Source organism: Leucoraja erinacea, chromosome 20 (genome assembly GCF_028641065.1).
Source record: "Leucoraja erinacea ecotype New England chromosome 20, Leri_hhj_1, whole genome shotgun sequence".
NCBI lineage: Eukaryota > Metazoa > Chordata > Chondrichthyes > Rajiformes > Rajidae > Leucoraja > Leucoraja erinaceus.
Window position 1 is genome coordinate 36,641,744 of NC_073396.1, and position 21,254 is coordinate 36,662,997.

General features: G+C 40.8%; 1 protein-coding gene across 1 annotated transcript in view; it reads left to right on the forward strand.

Annotated features, from left to right (window-relative positions):
• Positions 1-21,254, forward strand: part of nomo (nodal modulator) — a 98,406-nt gene that overhangs the window by 74,105 nt on the left and 3,047 nt on the right. Inside the window, exons 22-30 of the mRNA XM_055651879.1 lie at positions 1,080-1,206; positions 2,686-2,799; positions 6,187-6,314; positions 7,410-7,551; positions 12,554-12,637; positions 15,013-15,123; positions 15,530-15,631; positions 15,753-15,872; positions 18,402-18,494. Coding sequence (XP_055507854.1) covers positions 1,080-1,206; positions 2,686-2,799; positions 6,187-6,314; positions 7,410-7,551; positions 12,554-12,637; positions 15,013-15,123; positions 15,530-15,631; positions 15,753-15,872; positions 18,402-18,494 — 1,021 coding nt within the window. The remainder of the gene's footprint in view (positions 1-1,079; positions 1,207-2,685; positions 2,800-6,186; positions 6,315-7,409; positions 7,552-12,553; positions 12,638-15,012; positions 15,124-15,529; positions 15,632-15,752; positions 15,873-18,401; positions 18,495-21,254) is intronic.

Below are 21,254 nucleotides of genomic sequence, written 5' to 3' on the forward strand. Positions count from 1 at the left end.
AAGGTCGGATTCGGAATGGGAGGGGGAGTTGAAGTGCTGAGCCACTGGGAGATCAGGTTGGTTATTGCGAACTGAGCGGAGGTGTTGGGCGAAGCGATCGCCAAGCCTACGCTTGGTCTCACCGATGTAGAGCAGTTGACACCTATTCCTGGTATCTCACTAGCAGCTTCTACAGTTAGAGCAAGACTTTCCCGCTTTTGTTCTCAATCCAATTTATTTTCTTAATTACATGCTGTTTCTATATGCTATTGAAATCATTCCACAAAGAAGCAATTCTGTGGTGTCTCACCAATTTAACTATACTCTATTCTTTTCATCAGAATATTGCCCTACGTCTGCCAAATTTTTGTCCACTTGCTTTGTCTATCTATATCTTTTTGCAGACATTGTGTCATCACACGTTGGTTTATTCCTTATTTTGTAACATAACTTACAAAAATTCTAGAATAATCATTAACACTTACTCTCTCCATAGATGCTGCTAACCTTTCCAGTGCTTTGTTTTTATTTCAGATTTTCTGTCATTCCACTGTTTTTGCTTTATCTTTATAAAAGTCATTGATATAAATTGTATATAGCTCACCCTTAGCACTGAGCCTTGTGGTACCACATCAGGTACATCTTTCTTAACTGAAAATGACTGCTTATCTTTCTTCACTTTACTTGCTAGCTAGCTAAATGTCTGCCATGCTTAATATTACCCAGTGCCAGGAACTTTTACTTTTATGTGGTTACCTTTTATGTGACATTAAAAAAAAATGTTAAACCCCTCTTGGAACTTAAAAGTACACGACTTTTAATCTACTGGCCATATCCAGCATATTGCATCTTCAAAAAATGTATTTGTCAAAGGTGATTACTCTTTCTAATAACATATTGACTGTATTTGGTTGAATGTACTTGATTCTACAAATGTCCTGCTGCTTAATAATGAATTCCCAGCTTTTCCCAAAAACTAGATAGGCTGGCTTGTGTTGAGTTTCTATCCATCTCCTTCTTTGAACAGGAATATTTCATTTGCATTAAGGCACTTGAAGGGACACGAGTAGTATAATCTTTTTTTGTGTGAAATTATCAAGGGTTGGACCATTACACAGAGACCAGGCGTATTCCATATCGGCTCAAAAGGAGGGTTTTGTACTGACCGCAATAGATGGAACAGTTGGTGATTTTAAAGCATTTGCACTAGCAGGAATAACTTTTGAGGTATGATAAATATGAATTACTGTGGAAAAAATTAATGGAGTACTTTGATATTTGTGTCTTTTTAGTTTGTAATGAACTTTATGGAAGCTGCTGATCAATGTGTTTTGGCATTTGCACCAATAAATATGGTTGCATGGCACATGGCTTCTTAGAGAGTTAAATGTAAAGGACCATATTAGCTGACAATCGTCATATTTTACGCTTTTCATTACAAAAGTGTTTGATGGTACTGAGCCTGTACTCGCTGGAGTTTAGAAGAATCAGGGGGGACATAGAAACATAGAAATTAGGTGCAGGAGTAGGCCATTCGGCCCTTCGAGCCTGCACCGCCATTCAATATGATCATGGCTGATCATCCAACTCAGTATCCTGTACCTGCCTTCTCTCCATACCCCCTGATCCCTTTAGCCACAAGGCCCACATCTAACACCCTCTTAAATATAGCCAATTAACTGGCCTCAACTACCTTCTGTGGCAGAGAATTCCAGAGATTCACCACTCTCTGTGTGAAAAATGTTTTTCTCATCCCGGTCCTAAAAGATTTCCCCCTTATCCTTAAACCTCATTGAAACGTACAGAATAGGGAAAGGTTTGTATAGAGTGGATGTGGAGAGGATGCTTCCACTCGTGGGATAGTCCATGATTGGGGTCATAGCCTCAGAATTAAAGGACGTTCTTTTAGGAAGGAGATGAGGAGGAATTTCTTTAGTCGGAGGGTGGTGAATCTGGGGAATTCTTTGCCACAGAAGGCTGGGGAGTCAAAGTTGGTGGATATTTTCATGGTAGAGATAGATAGATTTTTGATTTGTACTGGTGTCGGAGGTTATGGGGAGAAGGCAGGAGAATGAGGTTTGGAAGGAGAGATAGATCAGTCATCTACTCTGATTGAATGGTGGTGTAGACTTGATAGGCTGTATGGCCTAATTTTGCTGCTATCACATGATCTTATGAAAAGCATATTTAAAAAATCTTCCAAATGTTCTCTTTCTCAATTAAAAAATTTAAATCACTACCATTATATTTAATGGGTTAATTTAGTTATTACCACAGGTTTTTCGGGGTTGCATTCTAAATTGCTAAATGTTGAGATATATCTTTCCTTAAGTCTGTTGAGGATTAGTATTTAAGCCATAGGTTGTGCTGGCATTAACTTTATCAAATTGATGTGTCTGTTTGGCTTACTGGTAACTGCAAATCTGAAAGTAATTCAATAGTTGAGAATCAGCTTGGGATATAAACTCTTAAGATTATTTGCAGTGGGTGCTTTCATGTCTAATTCTCAGAGCATGCATTTTAAAATCTTAATAACTACATATACTGTATCATCCCTTAAAATGGACCTCTAGACCTCTACATTGATGCATGATTATGATGAGGTTATAATATTCATCGTATGAACGTTTGATGTCATGGTATTTGTGTAATTGTGGATTTTGACATTATCTTTTTAAAATTGTATATTACAATATTTGTAAACAGATAAAAACTGAAGACCTTCATCCCCTTGCTGGAGTCCTTTTGTCTCTTAGTGGAGGACAGTTCCGCTCTAATCTACTCACACAAGAAAATGGCATGCTGACTTTTGCAAACCTGGTAATGATTCTTTCATAAAAATGTGAAGTAATTGAACAAATCTTAACAATAGTTGGAGGCTTTGCTGTTAATTTTGTTTTACGGGGAGGTTTTTGGTGCCAGAGTTGGCATTTGGAGATTCAAGATCATTTAAAGCACGCATCAGGTGCATAGCAAAGATTACTTTAGTCTGCCTTGACAATAACTCTGCCCCAGGAAGAACACACAGTGGTATTAATGACTATGATATAGTTGGGATCACGGAGACATGGCTCCAGGGTGACCAAGGCTGGGAGATGAACATCCAGGGATATTCAATATTCAGGAGGGATAGACAGAAAGGGAAAGGAGGTGGGGTAGCGTTGCTGGTTAGAGAGCAGATTAACACAATAGAAAGGAAGGACATTAGCTTGGAGGATGTGGAATCGATATGGGTAGAGCTGCGAAATACTAAGGGGCAGAAAACGCTAGTGGGAGTTATGTACAGGCCACCTAACAGTAGTAGTGGAGTTCGGGATGGCATCAAACAGGAAATTAGAAATGCGTGCAACAAAGGTAAAACAGTTATAATGGGTCACTTCAATCTACATATAGCAATCTACATTGGCAAGGGTGCTGAGGAAGAGGATTTCTTGGAATGTATGCGGGATAGTTTTCTAAACCAACATGTAGAGGAACCAACGAGAGAGCAGGCTATTCTAGATTGGGTATTGAGTAATGAGGAAGGGTTAGTTAGCAGTCTTGGGCAAGATTGACCATAATATGGTTGAGTTCTTCATTAGGATCGAGAGTGACATTGTTAATTCAGAAACAAGGGTCCTGAACTTAAAGAAAGGTAACTTTGAGGGTATGAGACGTGAATTGGCCAAGATAGACTGGCAATTGATTCTTAATGGGTTGACGGTGGATATGCAATGGAAGGCATTTAAAGAATGCATGGATGAACTACAACAATTGTTCATCCCAGTTTGTCAAAAAAATAAATCAGGGAAGGTAGTGCATCCGTGGATAACAAGGGAAATCAGGGATAGTATCAAAACAAAAGATGAAGCGTACAAATTAGCCAGAAAAAGCAGCCTACCAGAGAACTGCGAGAAATTCAGAGTCCAGCAGAGGAGGACAAAGGGCTTAATTAGGAAAGGGAAAATAGATTATGAAAGAAAACTGGCAGGGAACATAAAAACTGACTGCAAAACCTTTTATAGATATGTGAAGAGAAAAAGATTAGTTAAAACAAATGTATGTCCCTTGCAGTCAGAAACAGGTGAATTGATCATGGGGACCAAGGACATGGCAGACCAATTGAATAACTACTTTGGTTCTGTCTTCATTAAGGAAGACATAAATAATCTGCCGGAAATAGCAGGGGACCGGGGGTCAAATGAAATGGAGGAACTGAGTGAAATCCAGGTTAGCCGGGAAGTGGTGTTCAGTAAATTGAATGGATTAAAGGCCGATAAATCCCCAGGGCCAGATAGGCTGCATCCCAGAGTACTTAAGGAAGTAGCTCCAGAAATAGTGGATGCATTAGTGATAATTTTTCAAAACTCTTTAGATTCTGGAGTAGTTCCTGAGGATTGGAGGGTAGCTAATGTAACCCCACTTTTTAAAAAGGGAGGGAGAGAGAAAACGGGGAATTACAGACCAGTTAGTCTAACGTCGGTAGTGGGGAAACTGCTAGAATCAGTTATTAGAGATGGGATAGGAGCACATTTGGAAAGTGGTGAAATCATTGGACAAAGTCAGCATGGATTTATGAAAGGTAAATCATGTCTGACGAATCTTATAGAATTTTCTCGAGGATGTAACTAGTAGAGTGGATAAGGAAGAACCAGTGGATGTGTTGTATCTGGACTTTCAGAAGGCTTTCGACAAGGTCCCACATAAGAGATTAGTATACAAACTTAAAGCATACGGTATTGGGGGTTCAGTATTGATGTGGATAGAGAACTGGCTGGCAGATAGGAAGCAAAGAGTAGGAGTAAACGGGTCCTTTTCACAATGGCAGGCAGTGACTAGTGGGGTACCGCAAGACTCAGTGTTGGGACCCCAGCTATTTACGATATATATTAATGATTTGGACGAGGGAATTGAATGCAACATCCCCAAGTTTGCGGATGACACGAAGCTGGGGGGCAGTGTTAGCTGTGAGGAGGATGCTAGGAGGCTGCAAGGTGACTTGGATAGGCTGGGTGAGTGGGCAAATGCATGGCAGATGCAGTTTAATGTGGATAAATGTGAGGTTATCCACTTTGGTGTCAAAAACAGGAAAGTAGACTATTATCTGAATGGTGGCCGATTAGGAAAAGGGGAGATGCAACGAGACCTGGGTGTCATGGTACACCAGTCATTAAAAGTAGGCATGCAGGTGCAGCAGGCAGTGAAGAAGGCAAATGGTATGTTAGCATTCATAGCAAAAGGATTTGAGTATAGGAGCAGGGAGGTTCTACTGCAGTTGTACAGGGTCTTGGTGAGAGCACACCTGGAGTATTGCGTACAGTTTTGGTCTCCTAATCTGAGGAAAGACATTCTTGCCATAGAGGGAGTACATAGAAGGTTCACCAGACTGATTCCTGTGATGTCAGGACTTTCATATCAAGAAAGACTGGATAGACTCGGTGTGTACTCGCTATAATTTAGAAGATTGAGGGGGGATTTATAGAAACTTACAAATTTTTTATTGGGTTGGACAGGCTAGATGCAGGAAGATTGTTCCCGATGTTGGGGAAGTCCAGAACAAGGGGTCACAGTTTAAGGATAAGGGGGGAAACCTTTAGGACCGAGATGAGGAAAACATTTTTCACACAGAGAGTGGTGAATCTCTGGAATTCTCTGCCACAGAAGGTAGTTGAGGCCAGTTCATTGGCTATATTTAAGAGGGAGATGGATGTGGCCCTTGTGGCTAAAGGGACCAGGGGGTATGGAGAGAAGGCAGGTACAGGATACTGAGTAGGATGATCAGCCATGATCATATTGAATGGCGGTGCAGGCTCGAAGGGCCGAATGGCCTACTCCTGCATCTATTTTCTATGTTTCTATGTATGTACACCAAAGTGTTATCATTGCCACCTCACGTTCTGACTGCCTGATTCCTTCATTATGGATAGTTCTGTTTTCCAAGCTGAAGAACTGAGTTGAGATTGCTTTGGTTAGCTCCGGTTGGAAATTTTGCAACTGGCAGTGGGGGGAAATTGTAATGACAGTAATTCAGATAGTTAAATAAAACCTAGCAAATTTTATTACTGTCTTTTTTAAATGTACTCGTAAATATCAGTTTGTAATTTAACTCTGAGCTGTTAAACAATTGAAGAAGCATCTCTTTATACGTATGTGGCCTGAATTGCATTCTTTGAACTTTGTTCATCAGAGCATGAAGTCACTTTGTGCTGTGTTTATATTGGGTTGCAGAGTCCTGGTCAGTACTATTTCAAACCAATGATGAAGGAGTTTCGATTTGAACCTGCATCCCAAATGATCGAAGTGCAAGAAGGACAATCACTAAGAATCCAAGTTACAGGCTATCGGACAGCTTACAGGTTTGTGGGGTTAGATCTGATATACTTTTCGTTACACAAATAGCGCATGGATTTTGGAATGGAAAACGTATGTGGCTGTTTTTATAATCATGACAATGGAACAGCTCTTGTGTGAAAGTAATTATGGCATTATGTTCATTATTGTAAATCACAATATTTAAATTCAGAATAAAGTAAAAATGTAACATGCTATGAATGAATATTTGAGGGAAATGTCACTAATAAGGCAAATTCAATTCACTGATTGACAGAATGGTGAAAGTGATAGTTACAAGCAATAAACTAATAGTGCATTTATAGAGAACTAATTTAATACTTCATGTTTGAATGACTGCAATCTCTACTTTAGTGTGTGTTAAAACCTTAAATAAGCTTCAAAAATGGATTGTAAATTCATTCTACTACAGCTGAACTGAAGTGGAACATTTTTGAATGTGAAACTTGGAATCAGTGAGTGTAAGTGCTTATCACTGAGGTGCATTTTCTTTTATTCATATGGGATGAATCCCCAGTGCTCTGATTTTCATTGCAATTTCAACAGCCTGGTTTAGCGGAAATAGTGGCATATCTCAGTGAACCTCCACAGACCAGTAGGCTCACTGTGCTGCTGCTCCAAACAGGATGCTGTGATGCATATGGTTCTGACTGAGTAAAATATTAGCCCGCTGGAATGAAAGGGAGGAACACACTAAGCTGTTGTCATGAGCTTTTTAGCAGTTACCATCAGAGGAGCCCAGGGAAACGTTGTTTTGTCAAGAAAGGTGAATACAAAAAAATGAGAGACATATTAAAATATCTGGATTTCTTAGAAAGCTGAATTCAATGAAGCTGCAAGATAAATAAATTGTTTCTTCCATCCACTTTTCATTTGTAGCGTTGATGTTTTTTAGGTCTACTCTGATAAAACATACACTCACTGAATATATTTCAAATTATGAGCTTCAATGGTGAATCTTGAAAGCTGGTAATTTACCAACGTAACCAGCCTTGCTGCCTCAACTGTCTTTGAATTGTCTTGAATTCAATTTTTGGGAAAGCGATTTCTTACATTCTACCTTAAAAGTTTAAAATGTATGTTCTATCTTTAAACAAAAGCTGCTATGGCACAGTATCTTCACTGAATGGGGAGCCTGAACAAGGAGTTGCAGTGGAAGCTCTTGGTCAAAAGGATTGTAGTATTTATGGAGAGGATACAGTGACCGATGAAGAAGGAAAATTTCGCCTCCGTGGTCTTCTGGTAATGAATAACAATTTAATTTTTATGGATCTAATTATAAACATATTAAATTGAGCATACTGATACACTATTAATACCCAGAATGTATTCCTGGGAACAAGAGTGCTGGTGAAATCAATGCTAAAAGCGACACTGTAACTTTACGAACTTTAAGATGCATTACTAACAGACGTTATGTCAGGAAGGTGACGTGAACCCTCTGTAATGGGAACATGGTTGATTGCCCCGTGGTTTGTTTTAAAGAAGAGAAATCAAGACTGAACAGTGGCTGCCACTGAGGGATGATGTTGGACAGGTTGGGCGTACAATGTGGCTGCTCAGCAAGGGACTGGAGTCATCTCCTGGCTGGCAAGACAAGTGAGGGATATGCTGGCGTCTGGCATCCCCTCTGGTAGGCTGCCCAGATCATGTGGAGTTTGTCATCATCTCGTGTTTGATATGGTAGAAATTGCTATCTCCCCCTGTCTTTGTCTGCATGGCTCATCCCAGTCCAGATGGCGCAATGGGCTAAGTGTTCGGTTGGCGACCGGAAGGTCGCCGGTTCGAATCCCGCCTGGAGTGCATACTGTCGTTGTGTCCTTGGGCAAGACACTTCACCCACCTTTGCCTGTGTGTGAATGTGTGTGAGTGATTGGTGGTGGTCGGAGGGGCCGTAGGCGCGGATTAGCAGCCACGCTTCCGTCAGCCTGCCCCAGGGCAGCTGTGGCTACAGAAGTAGCTCACCACCACCGAGTGTGACTGAGGAGTGAATGAATAATGCGATGTAAAGCGCCTTGAGTATCTAGAAAGGCGCTATATAAATCCCATCCATTATTATTATTAACAAGTGGAAAGGAGACTGTTAATCCCCAGCAACGTCCTGCATTCACTGTGCCGACTATCACAAAGCTTGAACTACACATTGCAGTGCTGAACAACCGCATTGCCCAGTCTTGCCGGCCTGATAGCTGCCCTCAGGCATTTGTACCTGTGAATGTTGAGGTTCGCGGACCAAGAGCATGATAATTAATCATTACTATTTGGGATAGCGCTAAACAGGATTCGAGTCACTGTTTAAAAAAAAAAAGACACAAAGTGCTGGAATAACTCAGCGGGCCACGCAGTATCCCTGAGCATGTATACGTGACATTTTGGGTGAGGACTCTTCTTCAGCCATTTTGGATCGCATCTCTTCTTTGAGTCAGCGTTGTTCAATCAGTAGTATATGGCCTAAGTTCACAGACAGTGGAGGAGGAGCCATCTTGGGGAACAGCTGCTAGCCAGCAGCCGTCCGTTTTAATTTGCTTGTTTTAAAGTTTTTAGTAAGTCCTGTTTTTTGTCCGTAGGGGATATGGACTTTTTAATGTGGGGGGTAGGGGTTAATTTTACTTCTAGGTCCCTACCTGGTCGGTGAGGCAGCTTTTTCTCCAGGCTGCCCGTCGACCCGTCCTCATGGCCTACCAGCGGCCTTGGAGCGCCGTTTCCTGGCGGGGACCGCCCAGCACCTCTGCCTCAGTGGCGGCACAGCGCTGGAGCACTATCGCAGAGCAGGCGATGCCTTGCCTGGGTCGCCGTGCTGGATCGATGCGCTGGAGCTCTGGTGAGCTGAGACCGCCGTGTTCAACACCTCCGGGCTGCGGGTCTGCGGAGCGGAGTGGGTGGCGCCGTTTTCAACATCGGGAGCCTGGGAGCTCCAAACCGGCGCGGCCTTGTCGGCTTCGGAAGCCGCGGTCTCCAGCTAGATAGCGGCCATTCCAGGTGGCCCAGCCGCTGAGAGGACTCTCCCGACGCCGGGGCAAGACCACCCGGTGAGAACGGCCAGGAACATCGGGCATCCGTAGAGGCAATTGCGATGGCCTCAACAGGCCTGACTTTGGGGTGAACTTGGGATAGGGACTGGACATTGTGCCTTCCCCCACAGTGGTGTCCATTGTGGGGGGATGATTTTTTGTCTGTAAGGTAATCCTGTTAGTCTTTGTCCAAGATGGCTGCCGTGAAGGGAGAGTGGACGCTGGCGCGCTTTAACTGCCGCTGCTCTCTCTTCACATTGTGTTTTTGATTTTTGTTTTTGGACTGAATTCTGTTTTTAATTTGTGTTTCTGTGATGTCTTTATTATTTATTTTATTCTGATTATATGTTTATATTTCCTGTTAACCTATGTAAGGTGTCCTTGAGATGTCTGAAAGGCGCCCAATAAATAAAATTTATTATTATTATTATTATAAATAGCATAAAGTTTGTTAACTTTCTTTTATGGAAATCTACTTTGCAATTGACATATTCAAATAGGGCCAGTGCAAAACACTGACATTCCCCCAGTGATCTCTAGTAAGTATTCATCTTATGTACATTAATACATACATACATACATACATTACTAGCCAGGATTTTGCCATAAATGCCATGTGCCTTTTCATGCCTTTTTTGATGATTTCACCTTTTTCAAGTGCCTTAATCAGCCTTTTTTTGGCCATTAAGCTAAAAGGTCGTGCTATTTTCTCTAGTTAAACCCTGATCACAATGATGTTTTCTGTGTTAACAAGTTAATATTAATTAGTTATTATAAACGAGTTAACATAGTATAACTTCCAATAAAATTTCCACCACCGGGCAAAACCGGAAGCGCCACCGTCAGCTGTTCATTCGTTCATGCCACTGCCCGCTGGTTCAATCTCCAAGATCTATTTAAGAAAGAACTGCAGATGCTCGAAAAATCGAAGGTAGACAAAAAATGCTGGAGAAACTCAGCGGGTGAGGCAGCATCTATGGAGAGAAGGAATAGGCGACGTTTCGGGTCAAGACCTTTATTCAAACTGATGTGGGGGGGTGGGGGGCGGGGAAAAGAAAGGAAGAGGCGGAGACAGTAGGACTGGAAGGAGAGCTGAGAAGGGGGAGGAGGGAGAAAACAAGGACAATCTAAAATTAGAGAATGTTGATACTGCTGGGATGTAGACTACCCAAGCGAAATACCCAAAGCTTGTCCCCTCACTACATTTACTGCTGGCTCCAGTCGCAAATCTGAGTTTTCGAGTGATCTGTGCATCCATTCATTGATGCTGGAATTCCACTGTGAAAATTGGAAAACAAATCTCTCAGAGTTTTTTAGAGAAATACACAGGGGAACATATACCAAGCGAGTCATCATTATGGAAAAATTATGTTGACAGCAACGTCAACATTGTGCAGAAAATTAGAAATGAAGTTGCATGCAACAAAATATGAATCTGACTAGACGAGACAGCCGATGCTGTGGGAAGTTATGTTGCCAATGTGGTCATCGGTACACTGGAGGCAGGTCAACCATAAAAGGAGTATTTGTTGACATCAGAAGTATTGGAGAAGTCAAACAGCTCAACTATTACTCAGTTATTTACATCTTCACCTGCTGTACTTTGGCCAGAAGGTATAAAACACAAAAACGTTCTTCTGTTTGTGACTGATGCAGCTCTGTACATGAAAAAATCTGCTCGTGCCTCTTAAAGGTTTATTCCCCAAAATGTTGCATTTGACATGCTTAGCTCAAAGACTTCATAGAATTGTCGAGCACATACGTAGCTTGTTTCCAATTGTCGATCGCCTAGTTTCCAATTTCAAGAAAATCTTCCTCAAAGCACCGTCACGTGTGCAGTTGTTCAAGGAAATGGCACCCAAGATTCCGCTGCCTCCTCAGCCCGTTTTGACTAAGTGGGGTACATGGCTCTGCTGGACTTTTGAGAAGATAAAAGTAATCGTCAACTGTTTTGAAGAAGTAGAATCTGCTGCAATCGGGATCGTCAGTGAAATAATGCAGAAAAGTCCCTTCACTGCGATCTTGTGTTTATTGTTTCCTATTTTGCAAACTTCCCACAAGCTATCACTTCGCTTGAGAAACGTGGTGAAACATTAGTGAATAACTTGCAGATTTTCAACAAAGTAACTGACGATATCCGTAAAGCAGTGACGTGGGTAAAGACATACAAGGAAAATGTGTGAGAGTGATTTTAGCTAACAAAGATCTTGAAGAAATACAAAACATAGCTAAAGTTCTCAAAGGTAGTTGCAATGCACAAGTTATCGACATGAATATAGGGTCTGTAGCTTGTTTCGGGTATGCACCAGTGACCTCAGCTGAGGTAGAAAGACATTTTTGCAACTGAAGCATATTCTGTCTGACAGACGGCATAGTTTAACAGCAGATAAGTTGAAAAAATACTAGTAATTATGTGCAACCAGGCAACTTTGGTCATTTAATGTAGTATACCTTTATATTATCATTTTAACCATATTTTAGTGGTGGAAATACATGCCTTGTTATGCTTTTTTTGGTCAATAAATGCCTTTTCATGCCTTTTTTGTGATTTTATTATGCCTTTTTGCTTGCCTATTTCAGAGTTCTTTAGTGCCTAAACATCCTGGCTCTATACATTACATGCATCTCTATTAATACATTGATAGAGTTTGGGATCTTTCCTAATACCCATGCTCATCATGCCAGCCAGGATCAGCACACACTGCTTTTTAATACGTCCTCAGCAAATTGTAGTTTCCATGAACTGCAGAAAATATAGTACAAACAAAACCGGTCAGGCAAGACTGACTAAATATTTTGTGAACAATATTAGATTGTCAACAACACATTACATCAATGTATTTATAGCTATATAATTCTATTAATCTAATTAGAGCTAAAAAGCACTTTATTTTCTTGTTAAAATTACTGATCAGAAGTATTAAAAAGGAGGAAAGAACTGCAAAATGCTGAAGTAACTCAGTGGAACTGATAACATTCCTGGATAGAAAGAATTGGTGATGTTTCCCCACTGCATCTGTAAAGTCTCATTGCAGAAGGTTCTTGAATGAGCCATTGTGCATTTGAGCCGAAGTGTGGCGATCTAACATTTGTAAATCTCGCATGCAAACACGTTGATCAAGTATGTGATCAATTAATTGGAATTCTTCATTCGTACATCAATTTCTAATTCTCAGTTTCATTGGGGTTTAAAAGAAAGCTGATTTTTATTTTTTCTGCTTTCTTGTTTATAGCCAAACTGTGTATATCACATCCAGTTGAAAGTTGAAGGCAATGACCACATAGAAAGGGCACTACCACAATACCGTGCCATACAGGTGAGTTGAATGTGGAATTTCTTGGCCGAGATTTTGCGATCAGCTTCAAGGTGATCTAGAAGAAAATGAGCTGTGAAAATCTTTCATTTCAGCATGCAGATTTTCCTTTTCCTGTCATTAATTTCATTCTGGAGTCAGCTGAGCAACAGACATATTGAAGAATTCTCACACAGAGCAGACTGTATCATGCATATTGTAGAATTTTACTGAAACCAGTAAAGATTGAGGTGTAAATATGAGATTAAGATGGAAGCTGAACATGAGCAAATTTTAACAAGTGTATGCTGAGGAATTTTCTTGTAAAGACTTACTGTAGAGTTTAAGGAGCATAAATCTACAAGGTGGTAGTCACTCTAAAGTTGAGGATAGCAACTAATTTTAAGGTTCAGAGTTTAGATTAAAAATACCGTGCGGAAACAGGCCCTTTTGTCCACCGGATCCACGCCGATAAGCGATCCCTGCGCATTAATACTATCCTAAACACTAGGAACAATTTACATTTATACCAAGCCAATTAACCTACAAACCTGTATGTCTTTGGACTGTGGGAGAAAACCAGAGATCCCAGAGAAAACCCACGCATGTCATGAGGAAAACGTATAAGCTCCGTGCAGACAGCACACGTAGACAGGATCAAACCCGGGTCACTGGCACTGTAAGGCAGCAACTCCACCGCTGGACAACTATGCTGCCCTGCAGTATTTCATAGTTGAAGTGGTGCTATTTGAAAAGTATGTTGCAGAGACTTATGGTAACCAGAGCCATACCCATCATTACTGGACCAAAATGATTTTCAGCCCCTGTAATTTATACTTGGCTGATTGTTCTGCAAATACCATCATGGCGGCAACCAGTGTGGCAAATGTGACATCGGTCAGAAAGATATCTCCAGTTAAACTCTACAAAAATGACAGCACCATTAATTAGTGCTCTTATTGTGAATTTCCTATTGCTTCTATTTTCTGTCCCCTTCACGGGATCTGCTCTTTTTATCTGCCCTTGTCATACATTTATCTCATTGATGAATTGGAAGCACTTTCCATTCATATCCCGATCAGTAGCAACAAAATTGCCAAATGCTGTGATACATCCCAAAGTGGGTAGATTGCTGGTGGCAACTATTTGGCAAGAGGTTCCTACTTCTCAAGCAATGTCATTTGCTCATCTTCAAATGTGTACTGTGATACACTTGAACAAACTAACTTGGGTGTAGTTGCTTTATTCCTTGCAAACAATGGTGAGGAGAGTTCAGAGAAAGGTGCAATACAGCTTGTTCCATGCCACTGATCTGTATGGCTAATGGGCCTGTCCCACTTCGGCTATTTTTAAGGCGACTGCCGAAAACTAGGTTGTCGCCACATGGTCACCAGGGTGTCGCCTGTATGGTCGTGAGTAGTCTCCTCAGTCGTCCAAAGAGTCGTAGCTTCTTTCTGGTCGCTGCTGGATTTTCAACACGTTGAAAATTTTTCTGAGACAATCAGCGACAGTGGGTTTGATGCCAATGAGCGTAGCTTGATTTCTCCTGATGTAGGTGCTGTCATAGTTGTCGCCAGGTTAACGAAGGTTGTCGCCAGGTGACGTAATTTGTCACCAGTGCTGACTTCGTTTTTTTTTTGTTAAAGTAATGATTCAATTTCAAATTTTATATTGAAGGGGGGTCCATTCGGCGTTTTTTTCGACGACCTGCTACGACTATGACAGTCGCCGGCAGCAGCCTAAAAATAGCCTAAGTGGGACAGGCCCATTAGACTTTTTACTAAATTAAAAAAGTGATTGTTAAGTATAAAATCTAGTTTTATGAATTTGTGCATAAATGTTATTTTAATAAAGTTATTTCTAAAACAATGCCATATAACCTTTATTTTTCTGAAAAGTAATCCTTGGGTCCAGACCTTGTTGGCCCTCTCTCCAGCCTTATTGCCCCTCCCCACCCCATGCATCCCATATGTGGGCCAAAGGTAGAGGGAGGGTCTATCACTGGCTCTGCTGGGGTGTGATTAGATTGGTGACTGAACCTTGGGCAGGTCTTTGCAGGCCATTAAAGTTTATTATACTATTTGCCTAGCCTTTGTCACTTACTCCGAACATCTACCACTCACGCTTCCCCATTTATCACTTGCCACGATTTGCCCCATCCCATGCTCTCTGTTCCAACTTTCTCCCCCCTACTCCAAGCAGTCTGAAGAAGGGCCCTGATCTTAAATGTCATGTGTCCATTTCCTTCACAGATGCTGCCTGACCCTTAGTTCCTTAATTTTCTTGTTCAAGAATCCAACATCTGCTGTATCTATTTTCTTTACCACCTCAGCCTGGTTAGTAATCTGGTACACTAAAAATCTATTTTGTCTAATCTTTTCGAATATTTTTTTGGACAGGTTGAGGGCAGCGATATTGATGGCGTGAATATTCTAGCATTCCGGCAAATTAATCAGTTTGATTTAAGTGGTAATATTATCACTTCACCAGAACATCTTTCCACTTTGCGGGTAAGTCTCACTGGTTCATTTGCACAAGTCGATACCATCTGTCTCTTTCTCCTGGCCTCTATTTCTGGATCTCAGTCAGTTATGGAAATAACCTGAGCACATATTTTCTTTGTCAAATATGCTTTTTTATGGCTTGAGAGATGAAGAAATAATGACTGTGGCAGTTTTATCTCTCCTGCTTCCCTTTGATGAAGCATCTATTTTAGTTACCAGTTCACTACAGCAGTGATGCTGAGTATGGAGAATGGTCGCAAATCTCTGATGGCGTTCATTATACAGTTGTAAAACTGCTGCTGGCTGACAAGAAACGTTGTGAACCTATTAGGATTTCATAATTTGTAGTAAGATATAAACGGATGCAAAATATTTGTTACCTAGTAAAATTATTTATGTTTGACTTATTTAGGTTGTGCTGTATAAAAGTGAAAACTTGGACAACCCCATTCAAACTGTGTCACTGGGCCAGTCGCTTTTTTTCCACTTCCCACCGCTGTTAAGAGATGGAGAGGTAAAAGAAACTCCATTCTGTAGTCTGAATATAATTGCGTAAATGCACAAAATAGTTTTTGTTGGCTAAATAAAGATTTTATTTAACGGAAAGGTATAACCTGCTTTGTTAATTCATACAGAATTATGTAGTGGTGCTGGAGTCGACATTGCCCAAATCACTCTATGAGTACAGCTTACCCCAGATATCATTCAGTGCAACAGGCTACCACAAGCATGTTACCTTTTTGTTCACTCCTTCGGTAAGCAAATTAAAAACTATTTTGAGATTTTGATCATAATGCTGTGTGAAGTAACTTATTTATCTGCTATAACATCCATTACAATTGAGAAATGTTGAATATTTAATCTAATGAGAAATTTCTGACTGTCGTTCTTTTGATAAATTATACTTCATGAAGAATAAAATTAATTGAATATATAACATTGGAATTTTTACTGATCGGTAAGTTTTTCTCCTGATAGATGCTGCACTTCTTCATCCTTTTAGATTTCTGGCTAAAGCCTTCTGGAAATCAAAATCCTAAATTGTACAATTTATTGACACCGTGTCCATTGTTACCTAATTAACTTTAGGCACACTATATAGGCTAACTTACCAAAAGGTGCTTATTAAGCAGACTGCTTTTTTATCAGTTGGCATGATGACAGGGATTCATTTGTGCTATTTGACTATAAACATTTAGTCTAAATGCAGTAGTTAATCAAATTTAGGATTGCTTTATACTGCTGCTTTCCTGTTGACATAAAGCATTTTAGGAGGTGCAGCACAAATTAGCATGGTAACAAGAAGATTGTCAAGCACGATAAAGCTATGTCTTGCAGAGATTAGTCTGTTCAAGTAATTGAGAATCAACAAAATCCGAAGATAGACACAAAATGTTGGAGTAACTCATTGGGCCAGGCAGCATCTCTGGATAGATGGAATAGGTGACGTTTTGGGTCGAGACCCAACGTTTATATTATGTGAATGCCCCCAGGGGGTTTCATTGGAGCAGAATGGGACAGAGTCAAGGAAACGCAAGGGAAGTTGACTGCAAACTTGGTCAAAGAGAAATGTTTAAGGAAAGGAAAGGGAGGCACGATTCCAGAATCTTAAACTTTAACATCAAAATATTGCTGTCAATGCTGTGGAATGTACAAGTGACCGAAAAGGAAGGGTTTAGAATTGAAACCTGTCTGATATGCTGAAGATTTCCAGCATTTTCTGCTATTATTTTAGATTTCCAGCAATTGTAGTTAATTTAAGTTTCAAGGGTATGGAATTCTGGGGGTTGAAGCAGTGGAGGAGTTTGGGAGAGGGAAGGTGTGGAGGCATCCGAACAGATAGGATAAGAAATTTGAGAATGTTCACAGCAGAAGAAGCCATTCACTCTTTCAATCCGTCTCCATTAAATTGGAGCTCCACTACAACTCTATGTAATCAGTGTTAGTTAATGGTCTTTGATCATTGCGCATTGAAATTTGTGGTGAGGCCAAAGTTAATGATTTTTCCTGGGAAACTGTCAAAAGGCAATTATTTCCAGCCTCTGCAGCTAAAATGAAACACTAAAAATAAACCTTAAATATATGTCAACATGTTTGCTTTACCATGTATTAGAACCTTTTATTCATATGGACAGTCACCTTTAACTATGAAGGTTTAACTTGGTTCTAAATAATCAACTTTGTTGTATCAAACATTATTAAAAAATCTATATAGACAATTCCAAACATGCCCTTATGTTGCATTGTGTCAAGGGGTTGAATTTGCAGAACATTAACAATTATTATTTATTTATTAAACTAGATATTTTATTGATGTATTGTTTAGTGTGATTTAGTTTGGAGGCAGTAGGAATATTCCATCTCCGATAGTAATCGGGCTAAATAATTTGTTTAAGAAAGAACTGCAGATGCTGGAAAAATCGAAGGTAGACAAAAATGCTGGAGAAACTCAGCGGGTGAGACAGCATCTATGGAGCGAAAGAATAGGCGATTTCGGGTCGAGACCCTTCTTCAGATAAATAACTTTGTGATTGTGAGAGAACTAAGTTTGTATTTACAATTATTGAAATTAAATGATGGCATTGTACTCTGATTTGAATTTTGTGAAAGTCAAATAAGCTAATTTGAGTAAATATTACACAAATATTTTTGATTTTATGATGCTGTCTGTAATTTGTACTAACCTTTTCCAATTCAGGCAGCTCTGTAAGAAAGTTCTGAACTGCCATTTATGTCTTGTGTTTGTGGTGAGGAGTAGTGGAAGGGAAGGGTTATGGAGTGTCGATCAAGCTTATGAGTCAGTCAAGAAAAGGTCACTCAAGTTTTTAGTTCATATATTCAAGTCAAGTCAAGTCAAGTCAACTTGACTTGACTTGAATATATGAACTAAAAACTTGATTCATGTCTAAAACAAACACACACGTGTGTGCAAGTATACATACAAGATTTTTTTCACCATCACAAACCTATCATTGCATTTAATTGAAAATAATTCTATTGCCATCTCTTCATGTGGAATTTCTACCACCATTGCAGCAAATTATCATTTGGAAAAATGGCACTGTGGTCTTGAAAAGTATCACTACAGGATGACTGATCAATAGAAGCGTTTGAAGAAGGGTCTCGACCCAAAACATCACCCATTCCTTCTAGTCAGAGATGCTGCCTGTCCCACTGAGTTACTCCTGCATGTTTTGTCTATCTTTGGTGTAAACCAGCATCTGCAGTTCCTTCCTGCACACTGCAGGATGAAACCTCACTTTGTTGTGTTTTTTCTTTTCCAGAGAAAATTACCAGAGCAGGATGTTGCCCAGGGATCATACATTGCTTTGCCCCTCACTCTGCTTCTGCTGTTGGCTGGTTATAATCACGATAAGGTAAGCTTCTGCTTCAAGGACTTAATTATAAATGAGATGTGTGCAGCACACGGGCCTTTTATTGCAAGTTTTATGATATAAAACAATGTGTGGAAAATTAAAGACAGCTGTATAACCAATTATGAAAACTCAAGACCAATGATGCAAATAGCAATTCACGTTTGATGCAAAAAATAATCAGATCCAATTACGAGTCGTTCGAACTAACACAGAAAACAAGGGCACAGATAAGTCTTTCACTGGAGGTTCAAAATTAGAATATTTTGAGAAGTATTTCTGTAAGCTATTTTTGGAGCTCAGTAGGCAAGTGCATGGGTCATTGAATCAGCCTTTTTGCGTTGCAGTCTATTTTAAATATCTCCATTTTTTATTTTCAGTGGTACTTCACTCTTAAGATTAACTTCAAGATTGCCCAATTATATTTGTTAAGTCTGTCATTTATTTAAACCATTTCAAAGAGACCAAGGAATGTTTATTTTAGTGATAAACTAACAACAATATTGTTACATATGTAGCTGTGGCATGTCAAACTGCTGAATTTGACCTTGATTGCATCAGGTTGGATTTATGTCTGTTACTGATTGATTAGGATAGAAAAACCACCCCAAATATATTTAAATTAATTTTACAAATAATTTATTTAGAAATAATAGACCATAAAATGGTGTTGCACAGGAACGTGTCCTTTGGCTCACAATGTTTGTGCCGAATATTATGCCATTAAACTGATCTCATCTGCCTGTACATGATCCATATCCACCATTGCTGTCAATCTATTTTAGGCACCCACTACTCTCGTAAACTTGCCCCACACATCTTCATTAAACTTTCCCTCTTCCACCTTGTGCCCCCGTGTTGGACATTTCCAGCCTGGCTAAAATGTTCTGACAATTTACTCTATCATAATTTTATATACTTCTGTCAAGTCGCCCCTCTACCTTCGATGTTCCAGAGAAAACAATCCAAGTCTGTCCAACCTCTTCCTGCGGCTGAAACACACTTATCCAAGCAGCATGCTGGTAAACAATAACACGGAGAACACGGGGGGGGGGGGGGGGGGGGGGGGGGGGGGGGGGGGGGGGGGGCTGGCAGCAGCCATGTCAGTGCGTCAGTTTTTTCAACTTTTTTTTATTTTTTAGTATGTTTTTAAAGTGTGTATTTAATGGTTTTTTGTGTGTTTTGTGTGGGGGGTGGTGTGGGGGGGGGGGGGTAAGGGGGAAACCGCTTTGGTCGCCTCCTCCATGGAGAGGCGACTTTTTCCAGGTCGCCTCCCCCGTGGCCTAACAACGAGGATCGGCGCGGCCTTTCCCGGAGACGTGCCCGGGGCTTCAGCAGCGGGCGCAGCGTGGACTCTCGGCGTGGAGCGGGTGAGCCCTCGCTGGAGGGGAGCGCTCCGTTTCGCTGGCCCGGGGCAGCCGGCAGCCTGAAGTCGCAGCCTGAAGCCGCGGTCTGCAGAGCTCCAGCTGGTGCGGCGTCCTGCAGTCTACGGTGCTTCTGGCTGCGGTGGGGACTTTAAATCTTGACCGCCGTCCTGCGGCCTACAACAATCTAAAACCGCGGTCTCCGGTGAGGAAGAGCCGATCCTGGACTGACTCTGGACTCTGGTCCTGCCCACGGGGGGGAAATGGAGGAGGACTGGCCAAATTTTTGTGCCTTCCACCACGGTGATGAATGCTGTGGTGGATGTTTGTGTTACATTTTGTGTATTCTTTATTATTGTATCGCTGCTGACAACCCAATCCTTGCCGGGTCACTGCTCGTGCGGTCGACCGGTAGGTGCAGAGAGTAGCTTTGAATGTTTGTCTCTTCGTTGATTGTGTCTTTTCTTTTTTTTTTAAAAAGCTACTGTAATGCGCCCTTTTAAATTGCCCCTCGGGGATGAATAAAGTGCTTGATTGATTGACAACCTCTACACCTTCTCCAAAGCCTCCACATCATTCCTGTAAACGGGCACCAGAACTGCATGCTATACTCCAAATGTGGACCAACCAGTCCTATTGAGCTATATCATGACTTCCCGACTCTTACATTTAATGCCCCCAGCAATGAAGGCAGGCATACCATATGCCTTCTTTACCACCCTATCCACATGCTGCCTCCTTGAGTGAGCTATGAATCTGGAATCTAAGATCCCTCTGCACATCAATGCTACTAAAGGTTTTGCCATTAACTATATACTTTCCCCTTACATTCAACCTCCCAGAGTTCAACATCTCATACTTGTTTGGGTTAAACTCTATCTGCCATTTCTCTGCCCATTTCTGCAGCTGATCTATATATAACTGTATTTTCTGATAGCCTTCCTTACTGCAACTCTTCCACTTTTCAGTCGTCATTTACAGTGGCTTGCAAAAGTATTCATACCCTTGAACTTTTCCACATTTTGTCACGTTACAACCACAAACGTAAATGTATTTTATTGGGATTTTATGTGATAGACCAAAACAAAGTGGCGCATAATTGTGAAGTGGAAGGAAAATGATACATGGTTTTCAAATTGTTTTACAAATAAAAAACTGAAAAGTGTGGTGTGCAAAAGTATTCAGCCCCCTTTACTCTGATACCCCTAAATAAAATCCAGTGCAACCAATTGCCTTCAGAAGGTAATTAGTAAATAGAGTCCACTTGTGTGTAATCTAATCTCAGTATAAATACAGCTGTTCTATGAAGGCCTTAGAGGTTTGTTAGAGAACATTAGTGAACAAACAGCATCATGAAGCCCAAGGAACACACCAGACAGGTCAGGGATAAAGTTATGGA